This window comes from Natator depressus, chromosome 20 (assembly GCF_965152275.1).
Source record: "Natator depressus isolate rNatDep1 chromosome 20, rNatDep2.hap1, whole genome shotgun sequence".
In the NCBI taxonomy this organism is placed as follows: Eukaryota; Metazoa; Chordata; order Testudines; family Cheloniidae; genus Natator; species Natator depressus.
In genome coordinates this window covers 1,270,748-1,289,217 of record NC_134253.1, presented here as the reverse complement: position 1 = coordinate 1,289,217, position 18,470 = coordinate 1,270,748, and the positions used below count along the sequence as shown (strand labels likewise).

The 18,470-nt window shown below is 61.2% G+C and overlaps 3 protein-coding genes across 5 annotated transcripts in view; 1 reads left to right on the top strand and 2 right to left on the bottom strand.

Annotated features, from left to right (window-relative positions):
• Positions 1-261: 261 nt before the first annotated feature.
• Positions 262-10,215, bottom strand: TMBIM6 (transmembrane BAX inhibitor motif containing 6). 2 transcript variants are annotated; one of them, XM_074935214.1, is made up of 10 exons: positions 10,123-10,215; positions 4,667-4,773; positions 4,209-4,317; positions 3,641-3,761; positions 3,197-3,245; positions 3,017-3,114; positions 2,864-2,943; positions 2,059-2,159; positions 1,884-1,956; positions 262-1,470 (listed from the first exon to the last, which is right to left on the bottom strand). In XM_074935214.1, exons 2-10 carry the CDS (start codon positions 4,720-4,722, stop codon positions 1,447-1,449), a joined length of 711 nt encoding a protein of 236 aa, XP_074791315.1. In that variant the 5' UTR covers positions 4,723-4,773; positions 10,123-10,215; the 3' UTR covers positions 262-1,446. The 2 variants fall into 2 exon arrangements, with proteins under 2 accessions (XP_074791315.1, XP_074791316.1); XM_074935215.1 differs by lacking the exon at positions 10,123-10,215 and adding an exon at positions 9,484-9,619.
• Positions 8,258-18,470, bottom strand: part of PRPF40B (pre-mRNA processing factor 40 homolog B) — an 82,633-nt gene continuing 72,420 nt past the window's right edge. The window contains exon 24 of the mRNA XM_074935208.1: positions 8,258-8,971. Coding sequence (XP_074791309.1) covers positions 8,917-8,971 — 55 coding nt within the window. The 3' untranslated portion in view covers positions 8,258-8,916. The remainder of the gene's footprint in view (positions 8,972-18,470) is intronic.
• FMNL3 (formin like 3) overlaps positions 15,001-18,470 on the top strand; it is a 45,252-nt gene continuing 41,782 nt past the window's right edge. For both annotated transcript variants that reach the window (XM_074935202.1, XM_074935203.1), the window contains exon 1: positions 15,001-15,182. In XM_074935202.1, the coding sequence (XP_074791303.1) occupies positions 15,039-15,182 (144 nt within the window). In that variant the 5' untranslated portion in view covers positions 15,001-15,038. The remainder of the gene's footprint in view (positions 15,183-18,470) is intronic.

Here is an 18,470-nt window from a genome sequence, read left to right as displayed (position 1 = left end):
GCAGGAGCTCTCCACAGCACGGGGGCCTTTCTGGGGCTGTCACTTCTGCATCTTTCCCTGCCCTAAATATTCCCCTGGCTACTCTGAGGCAGGCTGGCCTTGTGCTCTGGAACGTGAGGAGTCCAGTTCCCAGCGCTGCGCAGCCTCCCCCACCTGTAACGTGTGGCTGATCAGCTCGCTCTGTCCTGTTGAGACCCTTAGATCTTTGGGTGACTTGACCCCCCACAAAGGAGCAGACAGCTTGGCTGTAAAGGTTAAAGTTTGAGGATTTTTATTTATTTTTTTGTACAAAGTAAGACTATGGAGATTTCATATTTCTGAATCAAAACACCTTTGTCTTCACAGTATGAGTTATATAACGCAGCCAGGGCTGTCAACTGATGAAACAGAAGAGAAAGATAATTACACTCGTTATGGTATTAAAACCTGTTAGATGTCTCTTTAAAAGTAGATTATTTCTTACACTGTGATTCTTGGCACTGGTTCTAGAGGGAGCGAGAGCGCGCGACTCCTTTATCCCGAGCAAGCAGAGGTGGAGTTTGGCCTCAGGGGAGGGGAAAAGGGCCTGTCAGCCAGGGAGAAACCTGGAGCTTCAGAAAAACGTCTGGGGTCCCTGCTAGGGGAGAGGGTGCCTGGCTGGGGGATGACGCCGCAGCCTCGGGACGGGATGAGGGGAGACCACCCATTGCAGAGAGGGGCGCGGAGCAGGTCCTGTTACTGACAGAGCTTAGCTGGGGAGCTCCTCGGCCTGCTGTGTGGCTGGTCCCACGTGGGGGAGGTGACTAATCTCTCTGCTGGGCCAGGGCCAGTGCAAAGCCCCCCCATCCCCCGGAGCTGGAACCAAAGCAGTTCTAGGAGCCGAGTCCACAGTGGCTCTGGACAATGCCGGGCGTGCAGCTCCTGGGAAGAGGGGCGCACTGCGAACCCGGCCAGACACTCTGGCCCTGGCTGCAGCTGAATGAAAGGCCAGGGTGGGCAGGGTTGCTGTAAGATGGAGGTGTCTGGGCCCTTAGGATCTGGGGGTAGGAGACTAACAACTCCCCACCGTGGCGGCTCTAGGCAGAGCCCTGTACGGCCAGGCTCCTGGCCCCGCTCTCACTACGAGGGGAGAGAAGCCTTTGAAGGACCCAACCCCTGGAAAGATTCAGCCAGTGGAGCTGGGGGGGGTGTGGGGGCAGGAGCTGCGGGGGGAGGGATGCCTGCATGTGGCTGGCCCAGGTCTCCCCAGGAGCAAGCTGCGGGGCAGGAAGAGGAAACCAAACTCCAGGAGGAGGAGCTGCTAATCAGCTGGTTTCTAATCAAAGTAAGCTCAAACAAGAGAAAACAACCCACAAAATAGGAAAGCGACTGGCTGCCTGTGGCTGGCAGAGCACAGCCCCTTTAATGTGTTGGGGGGCAGGAGATGGGGGGGATGGGGGCTCCACCCAACCGGCACCTGGCGTCGCTTCACTTCTCCTTCTTCTTCTTGTTCTGCAAGAGGAGAGGACGTGTCAGTGGCCCAGCCTGGCGCCCAGCTGGCCTGCAGGTGGCTCGGACATTCGACAGCCCCTTCCACGGGGGCAAAGCGGCCTCGGCTCCCAGGGAACGCGCCCACCTGGGGCCCATCACAGGGGCCCCAGACTCCTCTGCCCTCACCAAGCCCTGCACGACTCCGCCCGAGCTCATCTCCATGGGCTTCTGCAGGGAGGGGGCCAGGAGCTTGGCCCTGCACAGCAGGCCTGGTGGGTGCTGGCTACTGCCCCCTGCCGAGTCCCAGGCCCAGTCAGTTCCTGGCCCATGTGCTGGGCTGAACTTGGCCAGCGTCCAGGGGGCCTCGCCGCAGGGCCCGCCCTGAGTGCTCAGGCTTGTCGGCAGCCAGGGCCTGGAGCTGGGCAGGGACTCACCTCGTTCATCCCCAGCAGGATCATGAGCTCCCGAAAGATGTTGATGAAATCCAGGAAGAGATCCACACAGTGCCTGCGGGAAAGAGGCAGAGACAGTCAAGGGGGCTCAGCCTGGCGCTGGGCTCTCCACCACGTTGCCCCCCACTCACCAGCTGTAATCCCTGCCCCCACTCACCAGATGTAATCCTTGTCCCCACTCTCCGCCTTCTCGATGATGAGCTGTGTGTCGAAGAGGACGAACCCGCACATGACCATCAGCCCGAGGTAAAGGTTAGCCTGGTGTGGAGGAGGGAGAGTCAGGGACAAGCCCCTGAGACCCTTGGGATGCCCCCCTGCCACCCTATGTCTGCTCAGTGCAGTTCCCCGTGAGCAGCAGGGGCTGCCGTTCCTGCCCCAGTTACTCTCCCTCTGACTCTGCCCCCCAGTTAAGAGGGGATTCGGCCTCTGGGTGAACCCGAGCCATGGCCCTAGCCAGCACCCGGCAGCGCTGCGTCTGGCTGGGAGGACCCAGGTCTCGCTTGCTTCGGGGATAAGGCAGGGGCAGGAGGCGACGCTGCTGCATGTATTTCTATTAGGCAGCCCCACAGCTGGCACGAGTTGCCCGAACCAGCTCCAGCCTCGTGATGAGTGCCAGGCAAAGCTGGCTGAAAACATGGCCCAGCAGTGGGAGTGACAAGAGCCTGATCTTGCAAGGGGCCCACCCACCTTTGAGCCCCCACTGAACCTGCTTTCCCAGGATCAGGCCCTGTCTGCCTAGTCAGCAACAGCTGGGCCCAGGCATGGCTCCGGACAGGTTCCGTCGCCACGTGGCCCAGGCAGGATCAGGCCTGCCTCCGGGACCCGCTCTGGCTGCAGCTCCCACAGCCAGGCCCCGAGGCACCTGCCTGGCCCAAGTGTTGATGGCTGCCGTTGCTGATTGTGTGTGTGTTTGGGGGGGGGGGGGACCCGGCAGGACCCTAACACGGGGGGACGGGCCTCACCGTGAACAGCCAAGTGGACCCCATGAAGACGTTGATCAAAGAGAAGAGCAGCATCAGGAAGAGGCCAGAGAGCAGGAACCCTGCGAGAGAGACAGAGGCGTGAGCCCCCCTGGCCGGGTGGGGGAAGCTGGGGCGCGGGGGGCCGGTTCTTACCCCCCAGGTACAGGAAGCTGCGACGCCTGGCATAGAGGGCACTCAGGGAGAAGCAGCTGAAGATCACAGCGGTGCCCAGGAAGGCCGTGGGGATGATGCTGCAGGAAAGGAGAGCAGGTGAGAAGAGCCGTGACGGACATGGGCACCCAGCCCAGCCACGCCACGCCGCACAGTGCCCACCTGGGGTTGATGGTGATGCACATTTCCAGGAGAGGACCCAGGTTGGCTCCTGCAAGGACAAAGTGACACACGTCAGTGACAGCAGCCCCGCCCCTGTCCTCCCCCCATCATCAGCAGCCAGAGGCCACCTCGGGCTCAGAGCTTCTTCCCTGAGGCAGGTGAGAAGGGCGCAGGGCTTAGTGCAGGGAACCCCACGCCCAGATGCCTGGGTCTGCCACCAACTGTCTACGTGACTTCCCCTCCTCCATGGGCCCAGCGCTGGAGGAAGAGGCCCTGTGCCCTGGAACAAGGGGCAGTTCAGTGACCGACAGGGCCCGAGGGCCAGGACGGTAAGTGCTATGGGCCCGGGCTCCCAAGGGGAGGGGCCGGAAAGGGGAGAAGGGAGCCTTGCAGACCAGGCCCCTTTGCCCAGGAGGTTTAGGGGCAGGCATCCCGCACACATACCAGTCAGGAAGGCAAAGCCAGCCAGTATCCCCAGCCTCTTCTGCTCCGTCTCTCGGCTGTGGGGCGTGGCCATCAGCCAGATCAGCAGTCCCAGGGAGCCCAGGCCCGAGAGTAGGTTGAACTGTTGGACAGACGGAGCACGAGAAGTTGGGCCTGGTGTGGGGGCTGAGGGCAGATGCAGCACCAGCCAGGCCCATCCCAGGGAGCGCATGGAAAGGGAGAGGGCTGCAGATGCTCCCAGAAGATCAGGCCACGACACGGGACACCCCCATTCTTATACCAGCCCGGGGCTGCTCTACCCACCGACACGGCCGCCCGGGGGTGGGAGAAGATGCAGGGAGTGGCGGGGCATTGCCCTCACATGTTGGGCATTAGACAGGGGTCTGCAGTACTCCCTGGTCAATGGCTGCTCCTGGCACTGGATGCTGCAGCGAAGGCGTTAGGACCTTGCACGGGTACCCACAGTGCCCGTTTGCCACCACTCAGTCCGGGGGAAGGAGATGCCCCCCCGTAAGCCCATCCAGTCCCAGTGCGGGGGATCAACGTAGCCCCCGAGCATAGCCCTTACCCGGAGCAGATGGGTCACCACATTGATGTAGGCTCCGGTTGCTGCCACAAACATGCAGAGAGCAAAGCTGGCATAGACCCTCTTCAGGTGCTGCTGAGTGGAGGCAGAGCTGTGCGGCAGAAAGGAGCGAGTCAGCGACCACCAGGTCTCAGAGCTGCCCCCCTGGGCCGGCCCACGGCTCCCCGCCTGGGCGCACTCAACTGATGGCCGAGCCAGAGAAGAAACTGCCGCTGGCACCGGATGGAGCAGAAATGCTGTCCTGGTGCCACAGCTGAGGATCCCAAAGCACTGCGTCCACGCCCCGGGATGAGGAATCTGAGGCAAAGCGGTTCCATGGCAGAGCCAGGACCAGAACCCAGGAACCCTGGCTCCCAGACCCCAACCACCAGACCCCACTCCAGCCCATGAATTCTTTGCCCATGGGGACCAGGGCCCGGTGGAGGGAACTCCACACTCACATGTGGGAAAACTTGAAGAGCGCGTTGAAGTCAATGTTCCGGTTGAACACGTCCATGGCGCTGGCAGGTGGGTGGGATGCACCCTTCGCTTCGGGGAACTGCACCGGCTGGAAGAGACAGGGCAGGGGACGCACGTCAGCGTGAGCCACGGCAGCTCTCTGCACTCAGCCCAGGCCGGCTGCCCAGCTCCCTGAGGTCATTCCAGAGAGACCCGCCTGGAGATTCCCCCCAGCTTGGGGGTCTGAGCATCCCACTCTGCCCCAGCTGGCAGGGGACACACACCCCATCAACCCACCAGCAGGAAGTGACTTGGGAGTGACTAGGCGGCTTCTTGTGCACTGAATAAGGAAAAGAACCATTCTCGGGAAGGGAACGTCGGGCCCCCCGAGCGGGCACCACTGTGCTAAGACCGAGTGCCAGTGGCGTGCCCAGCACTGTCCAGGGGGACCAGACCGTCCCACGTCTGCAGCCATCTGTCATCACAGACCAGGACAGAGCGAGCGACACAACCTGGCTCTGAGCTCCTGGAAGGGTCAGGTCCTTTCATGGCCCCAGCCCCACAATGCCAGCTGGGAAGAGAGATTTCTGACTCACCGGGGAGCTGCCTGGCAAGGAATCTCCTCCCCCAACCACAGAGAAACACGGCTTCGCTTCGCTCCAGGCTAGCTCCCCCCTCGCCCACCCGGCTCTCTCGGCTTGGCTCCGGAGGACAGTTGGGCAAGGAGCTGTGCAGCTGTTGTGCAAACCTCTCTGAAGCGTCTGCCGTCTCCTCCCCCCACCCGGGGCTCTGGGCCCATAGTCTAGATGGTGCAATTATTGCAGGCTGTTGCAGGGCTAGTCACAGGCTCCCCCCGAGCCCAGCTCCCCACGGATTTCCACTTGGCAGGCGAGAGCGGCTGGAAAGTGCCTTTGTTCAAGGCTTCCATTAGTGCCCCTAATGACATCCCAGGCGGGGCTGGCCCCAGACGGGCTGCAGCGCTGCGTTCAGCCACCCGGGCAGGGAGGCTCCTTGCTCCCTGGCCCTTGCTGGCTCCCTCCCACATTTGCCTGGTGCTGGAGGCTGCCACAAGCCTCCTGTCCATTAGGGAGTCAAATCCCAGTGAGAGCAGGTCTTTCCTGCTGGGCTGGCTGGGGTTTACTCCAGGAACCCACTGTGCAGAAGCCGGTCCAGCAACTGGCTCAAGTGGCCCATCTCAGCGGGGGTGGGAGGGGTTGGGGGGCAAGTGCCGCAGGACATGGGATTGGCTTGCAGCATGTTTAACGAGGCGACTGCCCTGAGTGACACATGGAGCAGGAGTCAGTGTCACCAGGACAAGGATCTAGGTCTGGTCACCTCTCTTCCGAGAGGGACCCACAGGATGCCTGATCCTTTGCTGGGGCGGGTCCCCAGGACTGTCGCTCCTGCTTGCCAGAAAGCGGGGTGATCCCCTCAGCCCCCCACTTTCCAGCAGGGTAACATTACTGAAACCCATCGGCCCTATGTGCATGCACGCAGCCAGAGGAATCGCTTCTCCCGTGGCCTAGAATACAGCCACCTCTGGAGTGATGCTGCAACTCTGATGTCTCGCAGCAACAGCGGAATGTGGATGGTCAGGGCTCAGGACTCGGCTCCCAAGCTAGAATTAGGGTAGGACACAGCGTTTACGCCCCAGCTGCCGTGAGTCAGTGCAAGGTTCCAAACTAGGTCGGCACCTGGTGCGTGTCTGGCAGGCTGAGATGGTGGGTGGATCTCACCCGCCCACTTCTCCCCACGGGCATGGGCAGTACGTTGCAGCACTGGCCCGCTCGGCTGGGGTTTTGTCAGCCTGAGCCCCCTGGCCCCACTGGGGCAGAGGGACCCAGGATTGCAGATCACCAGAGCCAGTGAGGGCAGCCGTGAGCCCTGCCTTTGGGCCCAGGAACTGGGAAAGCGAAAGAGAAAGAAGCAACAGGAAACTCCTCGCCCAGCCGAGCAGGGAGCGGCTGAGCACAGGAACAGCGCCTGACTCCAGCTGCTCCCACACCGCTCGATTGCAATGGCGATATCTGAATTCACACTCAGGCGACGTTCTGAAGGACATTCACTGTAGGACACTGTGTCCAATCAATCGCTAGTGGGGACACAACCTGCTCCCTCCGTCACCAGGACCCCGAGGGCGAGGTCAGTAACCAGCCTGCCCTGGAGGGAGCTGAACCCAGGCTCATCAATAAATAACCATCCCGGCCACCTTTACCCACTGAGTCCTGCCCTTGCAGCGCCTGCTCCCAGGAGAGCTGCAGCCACCGCCGAGCTCTACCGCCCGCCTGGACCCCAGCTCGGAGATCCGCCTGCGCCAGGCTGGCCCTGACTGCACTGGGCAAGGCAGACACCCTCCCGCCGGGCGGCAGGGAAGAACTGCTGGCACAGCCACCCCTGTGACATCGCAGCCTCCCCTGTGACATCGCAGCCCTGCTCGGTCAGCTCACTCCCATTCCCCAGGGACATCAGTCTGCCTCCTGGGTAGCCAGCCTGCCCGAACAAGCTAGCCAGGCCCTGCCCGAAATCCTGCAAGGGGCAGCGAGCCAAGGCCCCAGTACTCCTCAGCAGTCACAGCACTGGTTCGCCACACAGCCACAAAGGGGGCTGGCCCACATCTTTTCCTTTTACACTCCCCTTCCTGGGGAGCACCCCCATCTCTCCCTCTTCAGCCTTCCCACTGCCTGGGACCTCGGCACACGTCAGCCTGACTCCAGTTCTTCCAGTGTTCGGTGCCCGCAGGCTGCGGAGAATTTACATTCTGTGTTGCAACAGCTGGCCGGACCTCAACACCTGGCCCATCGCAGGGCATGTCTGGGTCCCGCCCTCGCCGCTCCCCTGGCTCAGAGTCCACAGAAGCTTTCGCAGCCCCCAGGAGCCATGTCTCCTAACCCTACACCCACTCGTCTGACTCCTCTGCTTCCTTCCCCCAGCTGTTCTCTGTATCAGAGTTGGGGAATGGCCTTTAACCTCTGAGTGGGCGCAGGGCTAGTAATGAGATAAACTGCTCCCCACTAATCGCCAGAATCTAGCCCGCCCAACTGCACCCCTCCGGGTAGCAACAACAGGCACGGTTTAAAAAGACAGCTTTCCAGGGGCCTGGGAGCCTAGACCCAGCTCTCTACTGCCTCAATCCCAGCTGATCCTGAGAGCCCCTTTCAGGCAGTAATGCTTTGGGAGGGGGGTTAAATACCCTTTCAAAGAGGGGGATCTGCTCCCCATTGGTTCTGTTGGTTTGCATCTACCTTGTTAACTAACCAAACAAGAGCCGAAGTTGAGGTGAACATGAGAGCTGCCAGACTGGGTCAGACCAATGGTCCATATAGCCCACTCCCCTGTCTCCAGAGCTTCAGGGTGGGAGAACAGAACAGGGCAATGGTGGAGTGATCCACTCCAGTCTTCCACAGTTGACTTCTAGTCGTCTGCGGTTTCGGGCTGCCCCAAGCACGGGGTTGCATCCCTGACCCTCTTGGCTAATGGCCATTGATGGATCCATCCTCCATGAATTTATGCAGTTTTTTTGAACTCAGTTATACTTATGGCCATCACAACATCCCCTGGCAATGAGTTCCACAGGTTAGTTGTGCTTCCTTTTCTTTGTATTAAGCCTGCTGCCTATTAATTTAATCGGGTCACCCCTGACTTTTGAACTGTGGGAAGGGTAAATAACACCACCTGTGATTTTATAGATCACGTCCCCCCCTTGCGGGCTCTTCTTTAAGCTAAACAGCTCTAATCTTTTTAGTCTCTCCTAGGATGGAAGCCGTTCCACACCCTGGATCATCTTCGCTGCCCTTCTCGGAGCCTTTTCCAGGTCCACTAGATACTGTCTGAGACTGGACAACCAGAACTGGACCGTGTTCAAGGCATGGGTGCACTGTGGAGTTACACAGTGGCATTATGATATTTGTCTTATTTCTTCTATCTCTTTCCTAACAGTTGCTAACATACTGTTCACCTTTTTGACCTGAGCCGCAGTTTACGGAGAATTATCCACAGTGACTCCAAGATCTTGTTCGTGGGAGGCAACAGCTCAATTTAGACCCCATCACTGTATACGTATCTATGGGATTATTGTTTTCCAACGTGCATTACTTTGCACTTTCAATGTTGAATTTCATCTGCTGTTTTGTTGCCCAGTCTTGTGAGTTCTCTCTGTGACTCCTCACAGTGTACTTTGGACTTAACTATCTTGAATAATTTTGTATTGTCCACAAACTTTGCCACTTCACCGATCACCCCCTTTTCCAGATCCTTAATGAATATGTTGAACAGCACAGGTCCCAGGGCAGATCCTTGGGGGACTGTTCACATCTCTCCAGTGTGAAAAATGACCATTTATTCTTACTGTTTGTTTCTTATCTTTCAAGCAGTTACTGACCCATGAGAGGATATTCCCTCGCATCCCATGGCTACTTAATTTCCTTAAAAGTCTATGGGTGAGGGGCTTTGTCAAAGTCAGTCTGAAAATGCAAATATGCTATTTTGACTGGATCACCCTTATCCACAGGCTTGACAACTCCCTCAAATAACACTGGTAGATTGGTGAGGCGCCATTTGCCTTTACAAAAGCCGTGTTCACCCTTTCCCCCGACAAACTGACAAAATTCTGCTCGTTACTATGGCTTTGGCTTCTACCGAATTACCTGGTACAGACGTTAGGCTTAACAGCCTGCAATTGCCAGGATCCCCTCAAGAGCCCTTTTAAAATACGGACGCTACAGAAGCTACCTTCCGGGCCCCTGGGCCAGAGGCTGATTTCAGCATTAGGTTACGTGCCCAGTTAGTAGTTCTGCCATTTCCTATCTTGGGTGAATCCCACCTGCTCCCAGGGACTTATGGCCGGCTGGTCCGTTGATCACGTTGTTCGGGAGCCGTTCCTGACCCAACACCAGCTCCGAGGCGAGTCTCGCAGACCCACGCAAACCCTCGCTTGGCTTTTCGGGCAAGGGCCTTGTCGTCCTTGAGTGCGCCCCGCGGCGGGGCTGGCAGCGTGCCCCACCCACGCTGAGGGGCGCCTGGGTCTCTAGCCAGGCGCTGCCCCGGGCCAGGGTCTCTGCCCCCGCCCCGAGCTGCCCCGAGCCGTGTCCAGGGCGTCACATGCAGAGACCCACGAAACGTCCCTCCCGGCCGGGGCTGGCAGGGGAGAGTCAGCGAAGGGGGCGGGTGCCAGGACGCCTGGGTTCTCCGGGGGGGCATCCCTCAGTCCCGCGCGGCCTGGGGCAGGCGAGCAGGCCCCGAGACCGGAAACAGGGCGGGGGGAGGGGCCGTGCCAGGCGGGGGGGGGATCCAGGCCCCCCATCCTGGGTGCGCGGGGGGGGTCGCGGGGGGAGGGGATCCAGGCCCCCCCCCGGAGAGCGCGGGGGGGCGGGGCCGTGCCAGGCGGGGGGGGAGGGGATCCGGGATCCAGGCCCCCCCCGGAGAGCGCGGCGGGGGGGGGGGGGGGCCGGGCCGCTCTCACCTGCCGTCTCCGTCACCGCCGCGCTCCGTACGTGTCCCCGGCCTCGATCTCCTGCAGCCTCCTCCCACCAGGCCACGCCCCCCGCCGCCGATTGGCTCGCCGCGCTCGGGGTCCCGCCTTCCCGCGCAGTTCATTGGGTGCCCCTCCCAGAACTCGCCGCCTCCCATTGGGCGACGCTGGGACCTTCGGTCGCCACCGCTTCCCATTGGCTGCCGGCCGCACCCCAGGCGCCGCCATTGGCCCCTCGAGAACCAAAACAGGCGTCATTGGCGCGCGGCCGTTCGTCATGGCGCCTTCGCCGGGACCAATCATCGCTTCAGGGGCCCCCAGAGGCCGGAGCGGGCGCTGCAGGCTCCGGCTTTGGAGCCCCCTGGCGGGGGAGGGGCAGGAGACAGGGGGCGGGGCCGCTATGGGGGGAGTCAGCGCCCCCCCACCCCCCCCGTCCGGTGATCCCGGAGCATTGCTGGCCCCCTCCCCCGGTTCCAGTGCATTGCTGGCCGCCCCCCCCCCTCCCCCGGTTCCAGTGCAATGCTGGCTGCCCCTCCCCCGGTTCCAGTGCATTGCTGGCCGCCCCCCCCCCCCCGGTTCCAGTGCATTGCTGGCTGGCTCCCCCCCCGGCTCCCGTGCATTGCTGGCTGCCCCCCCCTCCCCCGGTTCCAGTGCAATGCTGGCTGCCCCCCCCCCCCGGTTCCAGTGCAATGCTGGCTGCCCCCCCCTCCCCCGGTTCCAGTGCAATGCTGGCTGCCCCCCCCCCCCGGCTCCACTGCATTGCTGGCTGCCCCCCACCCTCCCCCGGCTCCAGTGCATTGCTGGCCGCCTCCCCCTCCCCCGGCTCCAGTGCAATGCTGGCCGCCCCCCCTCCCCCGGTTCCAGTGCATTGCTGGCTGCCCCCCCCCCCCGTACAGTGTGTCTGGTGCATTGCCAGTTGCTGCTCCCCTGCCCCCCGGTTCCAGTGCATTGCCGGCTGTCCCCCAGCTATGGCACACACGGTGCAGTGCCAGCTGCATCCTGCAGCACCCTGGAGGAGCGGGCCCAGGTGCCCAGGGGGGCTGCAGAGCAGATTTCCGAGCCGGATCATGGTACATTTGGGGTACTCGCCCCAGGCTGGCGTGCACAAGAGCCTGTGGCTTGCAGCACTTGCTTTGGTAGCCCCACTCCTGATTGTTGGGTTACAGTGGGTCCTAGAGGCCCCAGCGCTGCCCAGACAGAGCGAGAGGCAGGCCCTGCCCAAAGAGCTCACAGCCGGAATGGGGGAGGGGGAGTGGTATTATCCCATTTTACAGCTGTGGAAGCTGAGGCCCAGAGAGGTTCATGGCCTGGAAAACCCCACCTGGAAGGCCAGGCCCAAGGTCCATGGCTGGAATGCAGAGCTCCCGAATCCCAGCCCGGTGCTTTCCTTAACAACAGGAATGTGGACAGAGGCGATCAGTGGATATCAGGTACTTTGACTTTCAGAAAGCCTTTGACAAGGTCCCTCACCAAAGGCTCTTAAGTGAAGTGAGCTGTCCTGGGATAAGAGGGAAGGTCCTCTCCTGGATCCGTGACTGGTTAAAAGGTAGGAAACAAGGGGTGGAAATAAAAGGGTCCATTCTCAGAATGGAGAGAGGTAAATAGTGGGGTCCCCCAGGGGTCTGTACGGGGACCAGTAAATTATCTGGAAAAAGGGGTAAACAGTGAGGTGGCAAAACTTGCAAATGATCCAAAACTACAAGAGAGTTAAGTCCCAGGCAAACTGCGAAGAGCTACAAGGGGATCTCACAGAACTGGGTGACTGGGCCACAAAATGGCAGAAAATTCTGTGTTGATAAATGCAAAGTGATTTACACATACACAGTGATGGGGTCTAAATTAGCTGTTCCCACTCAAGAACGAGATCTTGGAGTCATCGTGGATAGTTCTCTGAAAACATCCACTCCATGGGCAGTGGCAGGCAGAAAAGCAAACAGAATGTTGGGGATCATTAAGAAAGGGACAGATAATAAGGCAGGAAATAGAAATAGAAAATAGAATATCAGGGTTGGAAGGGACCTCAGGTGGTCATCTAGTCCAACCCCCTGCTCAAAGCAGGACCAATCCCCAGCTAAATCATCCCAGCCAGGGCTTTGTCAAGCCTGACCTTAAAAACTTCTAAGGAAGGAGATTCCACCACCTCTCTAGGTAACCCATTCCAGTGCTTCACCACCCTCCTAGTGAAAAAGTTTTTCCTAATATCCAACCTAAACCTCCTCCACTGCAACTTGAGACCATTACTCCTCATTCTGTCATCTGCTATCACTGAGAACAGTCTAGATCCATCCTCTTTGGAACCCCCGCTCAGGTAGTTGAAAGCAGCTATCAAATCCCCCCTCATTCTTCTCTTCCGCAGACTAAACAATCCCAGTTCCCTCAGCCTCTTCTCATAAGTCATGTGTTCCAGTCCCCTAATCATTTTTGTTGCCCTCCGCTGGATGTTTTCCAATTTTTCCACATCCTTCTCATAGCATGGGGCCCAAAACTGGACACAGTACTCCAGATGAGGCCTCACCAATGTCGAATAGAGGGGAATGATCACATCCCTCAATCTGCTGGCAATGCCCCTACTTATACAGTCCAAAATGCCATTGGCCTTCTTGGCAACAAGGGCACACTGTTGATTCATATCCAGCTTCTCGTCCACTGTCACCCCTAGGTCCTTTTCTGGAGACCTGCTGCCGAGCCATTCGGTCCCTAGTCTGTAGCAGTGCATGGGATTCTTCCGTCCTAAGTGCAGGACTCTGCACTTGTCCTTGTTGAACCTCATCAGATTTCTTTTGGCCCAATCCTCCAATTTGTCTAGGTCCCTCTGTATCCTATCCCTACCCTCCAGCATATCTACCTCTTCTCCCAGTGTAGTGTCATCTGCAAACTTGCTGAGGGTGCAATCCACACCATTCTCCAGATCATTAATGAAGATATTGAACAAAACTGGCCTGAGGACTGACCCTTGGAGCACTCCGCTTGATACCGGCTGCCAACTAGACATGGAGCTATTAATCACTGCCCGTTGAGCCCGACAATCTAGCCAGCTTTCTATCCACCTTATAGTCCATTCATCCAGCCCAGACTTCTTTAACTTGCTGGCAAGCATACTGTGGGATATCGAGTCAAAAGCTTTGCTAAAGTCAAGGAACAACACGTCCACTGCTTTCCCCTCATCCACAGAGCCATGGTACTCCCAGATCTTGAATGCTGCATGCAGATGTAGTCGCTCCATCTCAAAAAAGATATACTGGAATTGGAAAAGGGCAACAAATGATGAGGGGCATGGAACAGCTTCCCTATGAGAAGAGATTAATAAGAGTGGGACTTTTTAACTTGGAAAAGAGATGACTAAGGGGGGATATGATAGAGGTCTATAAAATCATGACTGGTGTGGAGAACATAAATAAGGAAAAGGAGTACTTGTGGCACCTTAGAGACTAACAAATTTATTTGAGCATAAGCTTTCGTGAGATGAAGTGAGCTGTAGCTTACGAAAGCTTGTGCTTTAATAAATTTGTTAGTCTCTAAGGTGCCACAAGTCCTCCTTTTCTTTTTGCAAATACAGACTAACACAGCTGCTACTCTGAAATAAATAAGTAAAGTGGTATTTACTCCTTCTCATAACACAAGAGCTAGGGGTCACCATATGACATTAGTAGGCAGCAGGTTTAAAACCAAAGGAAGTATTTTTTTCACACAACGCACATTCAACCTGTGGAACTCCTTGCCAGAGGATGTTGTGAAGGCCAAGACTATAACAGGGTTCAAAAAAGAACTAGATAAATTTATGGAGGCTAGGTCCATCAATAGCTATTAGCCAGGATGGGCAGGGATGATTTCCCTAGCCTCTGTTTGCTGGAAGCTGGGAATGTGCTATGGGGATGGATCACCTGGTGATTCCCTGTTCTGTTCATTCCCTTGTGGTCCCCTGGCACTGGCCGCTGTTGGAAGACAGGACACTTGGCTGGATGGACCTTGGGTCGGACCCAGTATAGCTGTTGTGATGTTCAGAGCCCCTCCCCTCCCCACGGGGCTCTGCAGCTCCCCCCAGCCCCAGCTTATGGGGACCGCCTGGCTCCTGCTCTGTCCGGACAACTCTGCGCCCGGTTCGGTGTGTCTCTCCCTGCGTGCTCCAGCAGGGGGCGGCCTCTCCCTTCCTAGCAGGCACCGGGGAGCGCAGGGGATCCTCTGGCAGCGGCTGGGTGAAAGGGGCCGGACGCCTGGGTTCTAGTCCCAGCTCGGAGGGGCGTGCGGCCTAGCAGTAGTTGGGGGGAGGGGGCGGACTGGGAGTCAGGACTCCTGGGTTCTATTCCCGGCTCTAACCCGGCGCTGCTGTGTTCCTTGGGACAAGTCATGCTTCTGCTCCCGGGGCCCGAGTTTCCCAGGCTGGAGAAGGGGCGGGCTACTCCTCTGATGTTTGCTTGTAAAGCGCTTTGAGATCCCTGGCTGGGAGAAGCCTGATGGGGGAGGGGGTCGCCCCATCTGGGCACAGAGTGAGATCTAGGGGCGCGCCTATGGAGGGTCTTGGGGCCAGAACGCGCCGGGGAGCAGCCCAGGAGGGGCCAGGGGGCTGGGGGGCCAGCGCGTCCGGGTAGTTGGTTATAGGAGACGACACATCTGGGAAGGGGGGGGGGCAGGGCTGAGCGGTGGAGACATTTGTGGGGGGGGTTACAGGGGGCAGCACGTCGGGGTTGGGGGTTTGGGGCACAGCTGGGCAATAGGGGGCTAGTGGGGGCACATCTGGAGGAGGGGGGGCAAGGGGGGGCACATCTGGGCGACGCGGGCACATCTGGCCGGGGCGGCGCCGGGCGCGGAGTGGCTGCTGGGGCGCTGGGCGGGGTCGGGGGCGGTGCCGGGGAGGCAGCCGCGGCCGCCGGACGCGAAGGGCTGAGGCTCCCCCGCCGCCCGGGCCGGGGATGGGGAACGTGGAGAGCGCGGACGGGGAGCCGCTGCCCCGGGGCCCGGGCGGAGCCCCCCTGGGGGGGTCCGGGCTGCTGCAGCCGGGGAAGATGCCGATGCCGGAGCCCTGCGAGCTGGAGGAGAGGTTCGCCCTGGTGCTGGTAAGAGCGGGCTCCGGGACACCCCACCCCCGGACCCCGTCCCCGTGCCCCCCCCCGGACCCGCCTCCCACCTCTTCCCCCGGACCCAGTCCCTGTGCCCCCCCGGACCTGCCTCCCACTCCTCCCCCCGGTCCCCCCTGCACCCCCGAACCCGCCTCCCACCCCTCCCCCCGGATCCCGTCCCTGTGCCCCCCCGGAACCCCCGGACCCCGTCCCTGTCCCCCCCGGACCCCACTGCACCCCCCGAACCCGCCTCCCACCCTTCCCCCCCGGATCCCCCCTGCACCCCCGAACCCGCCTCCCGGACCCCGTCCCTGTGCCCCCCCGGACCCCACTGCACCCCCCGAACCCGCCTCCCACCCTTCCCCCCCGGATCCCCCCTGCACCCCCGAACCCGCCTCCCGGACCCCGTCCCTGTGCCCCCCCGGACCCCACTGCACCACCCGAACCCGTCTCCCACCCTTCCCCCCCGCACCCCCCCTGCACCCCCCGAACCCGCCTCCCGCCCCCCCCGGACCCCACTGCACCCCCCGAACCCGCCTCCCGCCCCTCCCTCCGGACCCCGTCCCTGTGCCCCCCCGGACCCGCCTCCCACCCCTCCCCCCGGACCCCACTGCACCCCCCGAACCCGCCTCCCACCTCTCCCCCGGACCCCCTCTCTGTGCCCCCTCCACTCCCATTCCTGTCCCCGGAGCCCCCAAACCTATCCCCGATCCCCTCCCCCCGGACCTCCCCCCCCAGATCTACTGCCCCCAAGCCCCTGCCCCGATCCTGGACCCTCGGACCCCCTCTCCCCCCCCCCCCCCCCGTTCTCCTCTCCTCCCAGATGCCCCTAATTCTTCCCTCCCTTCTCACTACCCCAGCTGGGTCACAACGTCCTGCCCCACCGGGTGCCCTCCCCCTACGTCTCTAGCTCTCCCCCCCCCCCGACAGCCCCATCCCCCCTTCCGGTCCCTGCTTCCCGATCTAGACACCCCCCCCCCAGTGTCTCTCTCTCCCTCCCACTCGAGCTCTTGAGACCCGCTCCAGACCCCCCCACCGTCAGAGTAACCCCCCCCCATCATCTCTCCTGCACCTCGCCGGGTTACCCCCCCCCCGTCCGCCTCCCCACGTGTCCCGGGACCCTCCGCCCAGGGATCGCGCCTCTGCCTGGGTATTGTTTGCCGCGGTTTTGCGGGAGAGGCAGGAAAGCGGGGAGCGCCCAGGCTGAGCTCTTCCCCCCCCCCCCGCGCCCTTTAGACGGGGGTGGCACCAAGTAACAACTGTGGGGGGGTCAAAGACACTCACCCCGGTTATTTGTGGGGGGTGTGTGGAGCATTTGGGGAAACTGATCTCAGCTTTGCAGTTCGGGGGGGGGGGATCCCCCGGCGCCTTGGGGCAGGCGGGGGCGCTTCTGGCTTCAGGGTGGGGGGCTGGGGGCAGCAGGCCAAGGCTGAGCAGGGTTTACAATGCGTAAGGTGGGAAAACAGCGTGGGGTGGGGTGTTGGGGCTGGGCCCTTCGGTGAGGGGGGCTCGGTGTGTTGGGGAACTCGGCCCTGTGGTGGGGGGGCGCTCGGGGCATTGGTGGGGGAGGGATGTCCAGGATCCCCCCCCACACCTGAATATTGGTGCCCCCACATTACTCTCCTAGCTTGTCTTTAACGTGCTGGAGGCGGCATTTGGGGTCCGCTCCTGAGCTGCGCTGGGTGCCGTCAGCCCCTCCCAGGCACCCCGCGGGGTTGGCGCGCCCAGGGCGGCGCCGCTGGTCCAGTGGCCCCTGGGTGGGACTGGCCTTGGTCGCGGGGCGTGCAGAAGGAGGGGTGCTTCTCCGTTCCAAACACCTTGGCCCAGGCCTGTGGCTGCTGGGGGAGAATGGGGCCCCGACTCTCTCCTGGGTGCTTTGCCATCTGCCAGGGGCGCGGAAGGTGGGTGCAGACAGCGGGTGACGCCCATGGGAGCACAGAAGCGGGCAGTGGCTGTCGCAGGCCGATGGCCAGGAGGAAACGCCTCTTTCCGAACCTCTGGGGCGCTGCGCTCTGTCCGGAGTGTGAGAAATCCGGTGCGAGGTGTGTGTCACCATCTGGGTGTGCGGTGCCGGCCCCGAGCACCTGGCCCTGCACCCCTGGGAGTCCGTCTGCTCCCTTGAAATGAAGGGCCAGGTCCTGCTCTCGGTGACGCTGGTGTAAGTGCTGTCACCCTGCTTCACAAGCTAGGGCCTTGCTGGGGTGGGCCCTCGGCCGAGCTGCAGGGCCGAGCGGGAGCTGCTGTTTGCGTTGCTGGTTTCTCTTCTGGGTAGCCAGGGGCTTTTCCCACTGGGAGAACCCCTCTCCCCTCCCCTCGCCGTCTGCGCGCTCCTGGGGCAGAGCCTGGCGCTCGAGGCGTTCCCTGCTCGCCGGCTCCTGCCCCCAGTTTCCAGTTTGCTGCCCGGAGTTTTGGGCTGGGGCTTTTCGACCACAGAAACTACCACGTCGGAAACTCCACTGGCAGGGGCCCCGTGAGCCACAGGAAGCTGGGCCAGCGGCTGCGTGTGACCGTTCCCTGTGGCAAGGCAGTGCCGCCCCAGGGGTTCTGGGTAGCGTCCGGGTCCAGCTCCCCCTTGGCCCCAGGGGCCGCCCCAGGGACTTGGGTGCCCAGAGCCCATTGGGCTGTCTCCTTTGACGCCCCTGGTGCCCGCCTGGCTGTGGGCAGCTGGCCGGCCCCAGGCGAGCCGTGTGGTTTGCTTGGGTGGGAGCCGCCTGGTCACAGCTCAGTGCTGGTGGGACAGGGCAGTGCCCTGAGACCGGTCCCGATTGGCCGGGCGGGTAACAAAGACGTGGCGAGGGCTGTAGTTGGGAGGGGCTTCCTCCGGGCTCCTGGGCCCAGACCGGCCTTGGCTTTCCAATATGTCCATGGCAAGCCACGAGCCGGGTGCGGCTTGGGCAGGCGTCCCCCCTGCCTGCATCCCCCGGGGGTCTAGCTGCCTTGGCACAGGCTTGCCCGCCCCCTGGACAGGACTGGCCCCTGCAGGCCAGCCCCATTGTGGGGAAGCAATGCCATGTCCGCTTCCTGGCGCACAGGGGCTGCCCCAGTGCCACCTGCGTGTAACGGCCTTTGGGGCCAGGTTCTCTGCGGGTGGAAACTCTCCTAGTCCAGTGACCTCAGTCTATCAGGGGCCTTTTCTGCCCTCACGACTGCAGTTCTGAGCACCTTACAATGCTTGATGGGCATCTCCTCCCATCCCCACAGAGGCAGGGCAGCCTCTGTGCTGGGGGGTTCAAGCCATCGTCTCTGTTCCGGGACATGGCTTGTGCAGAGCCAAGCTGGGGGGCT

Coding starts and splice junctions, on each gene's coding strand:
- TMBIM6 (XM_074935214.1), bottom strand. CDS start 4,722: ATGGACGTGTTCAACCGGAACATTGACTTCAACGCGCTCTTCAAGTTT. Junction 2,160..2,863: donor GGTCCACTTGGCTGTTCACG/GTGAGGCCCGTC, acceptor CCTCCACACCAG/GCTAACCTTTACCTCGGGCT. Junction 1,957..2,058: donor GGGGACAAGGATTACATCTG/GTGAGTGGGGGC, acceptor TCTTTCCCGCAG/GCACTGTGTGGATCTCTTCC.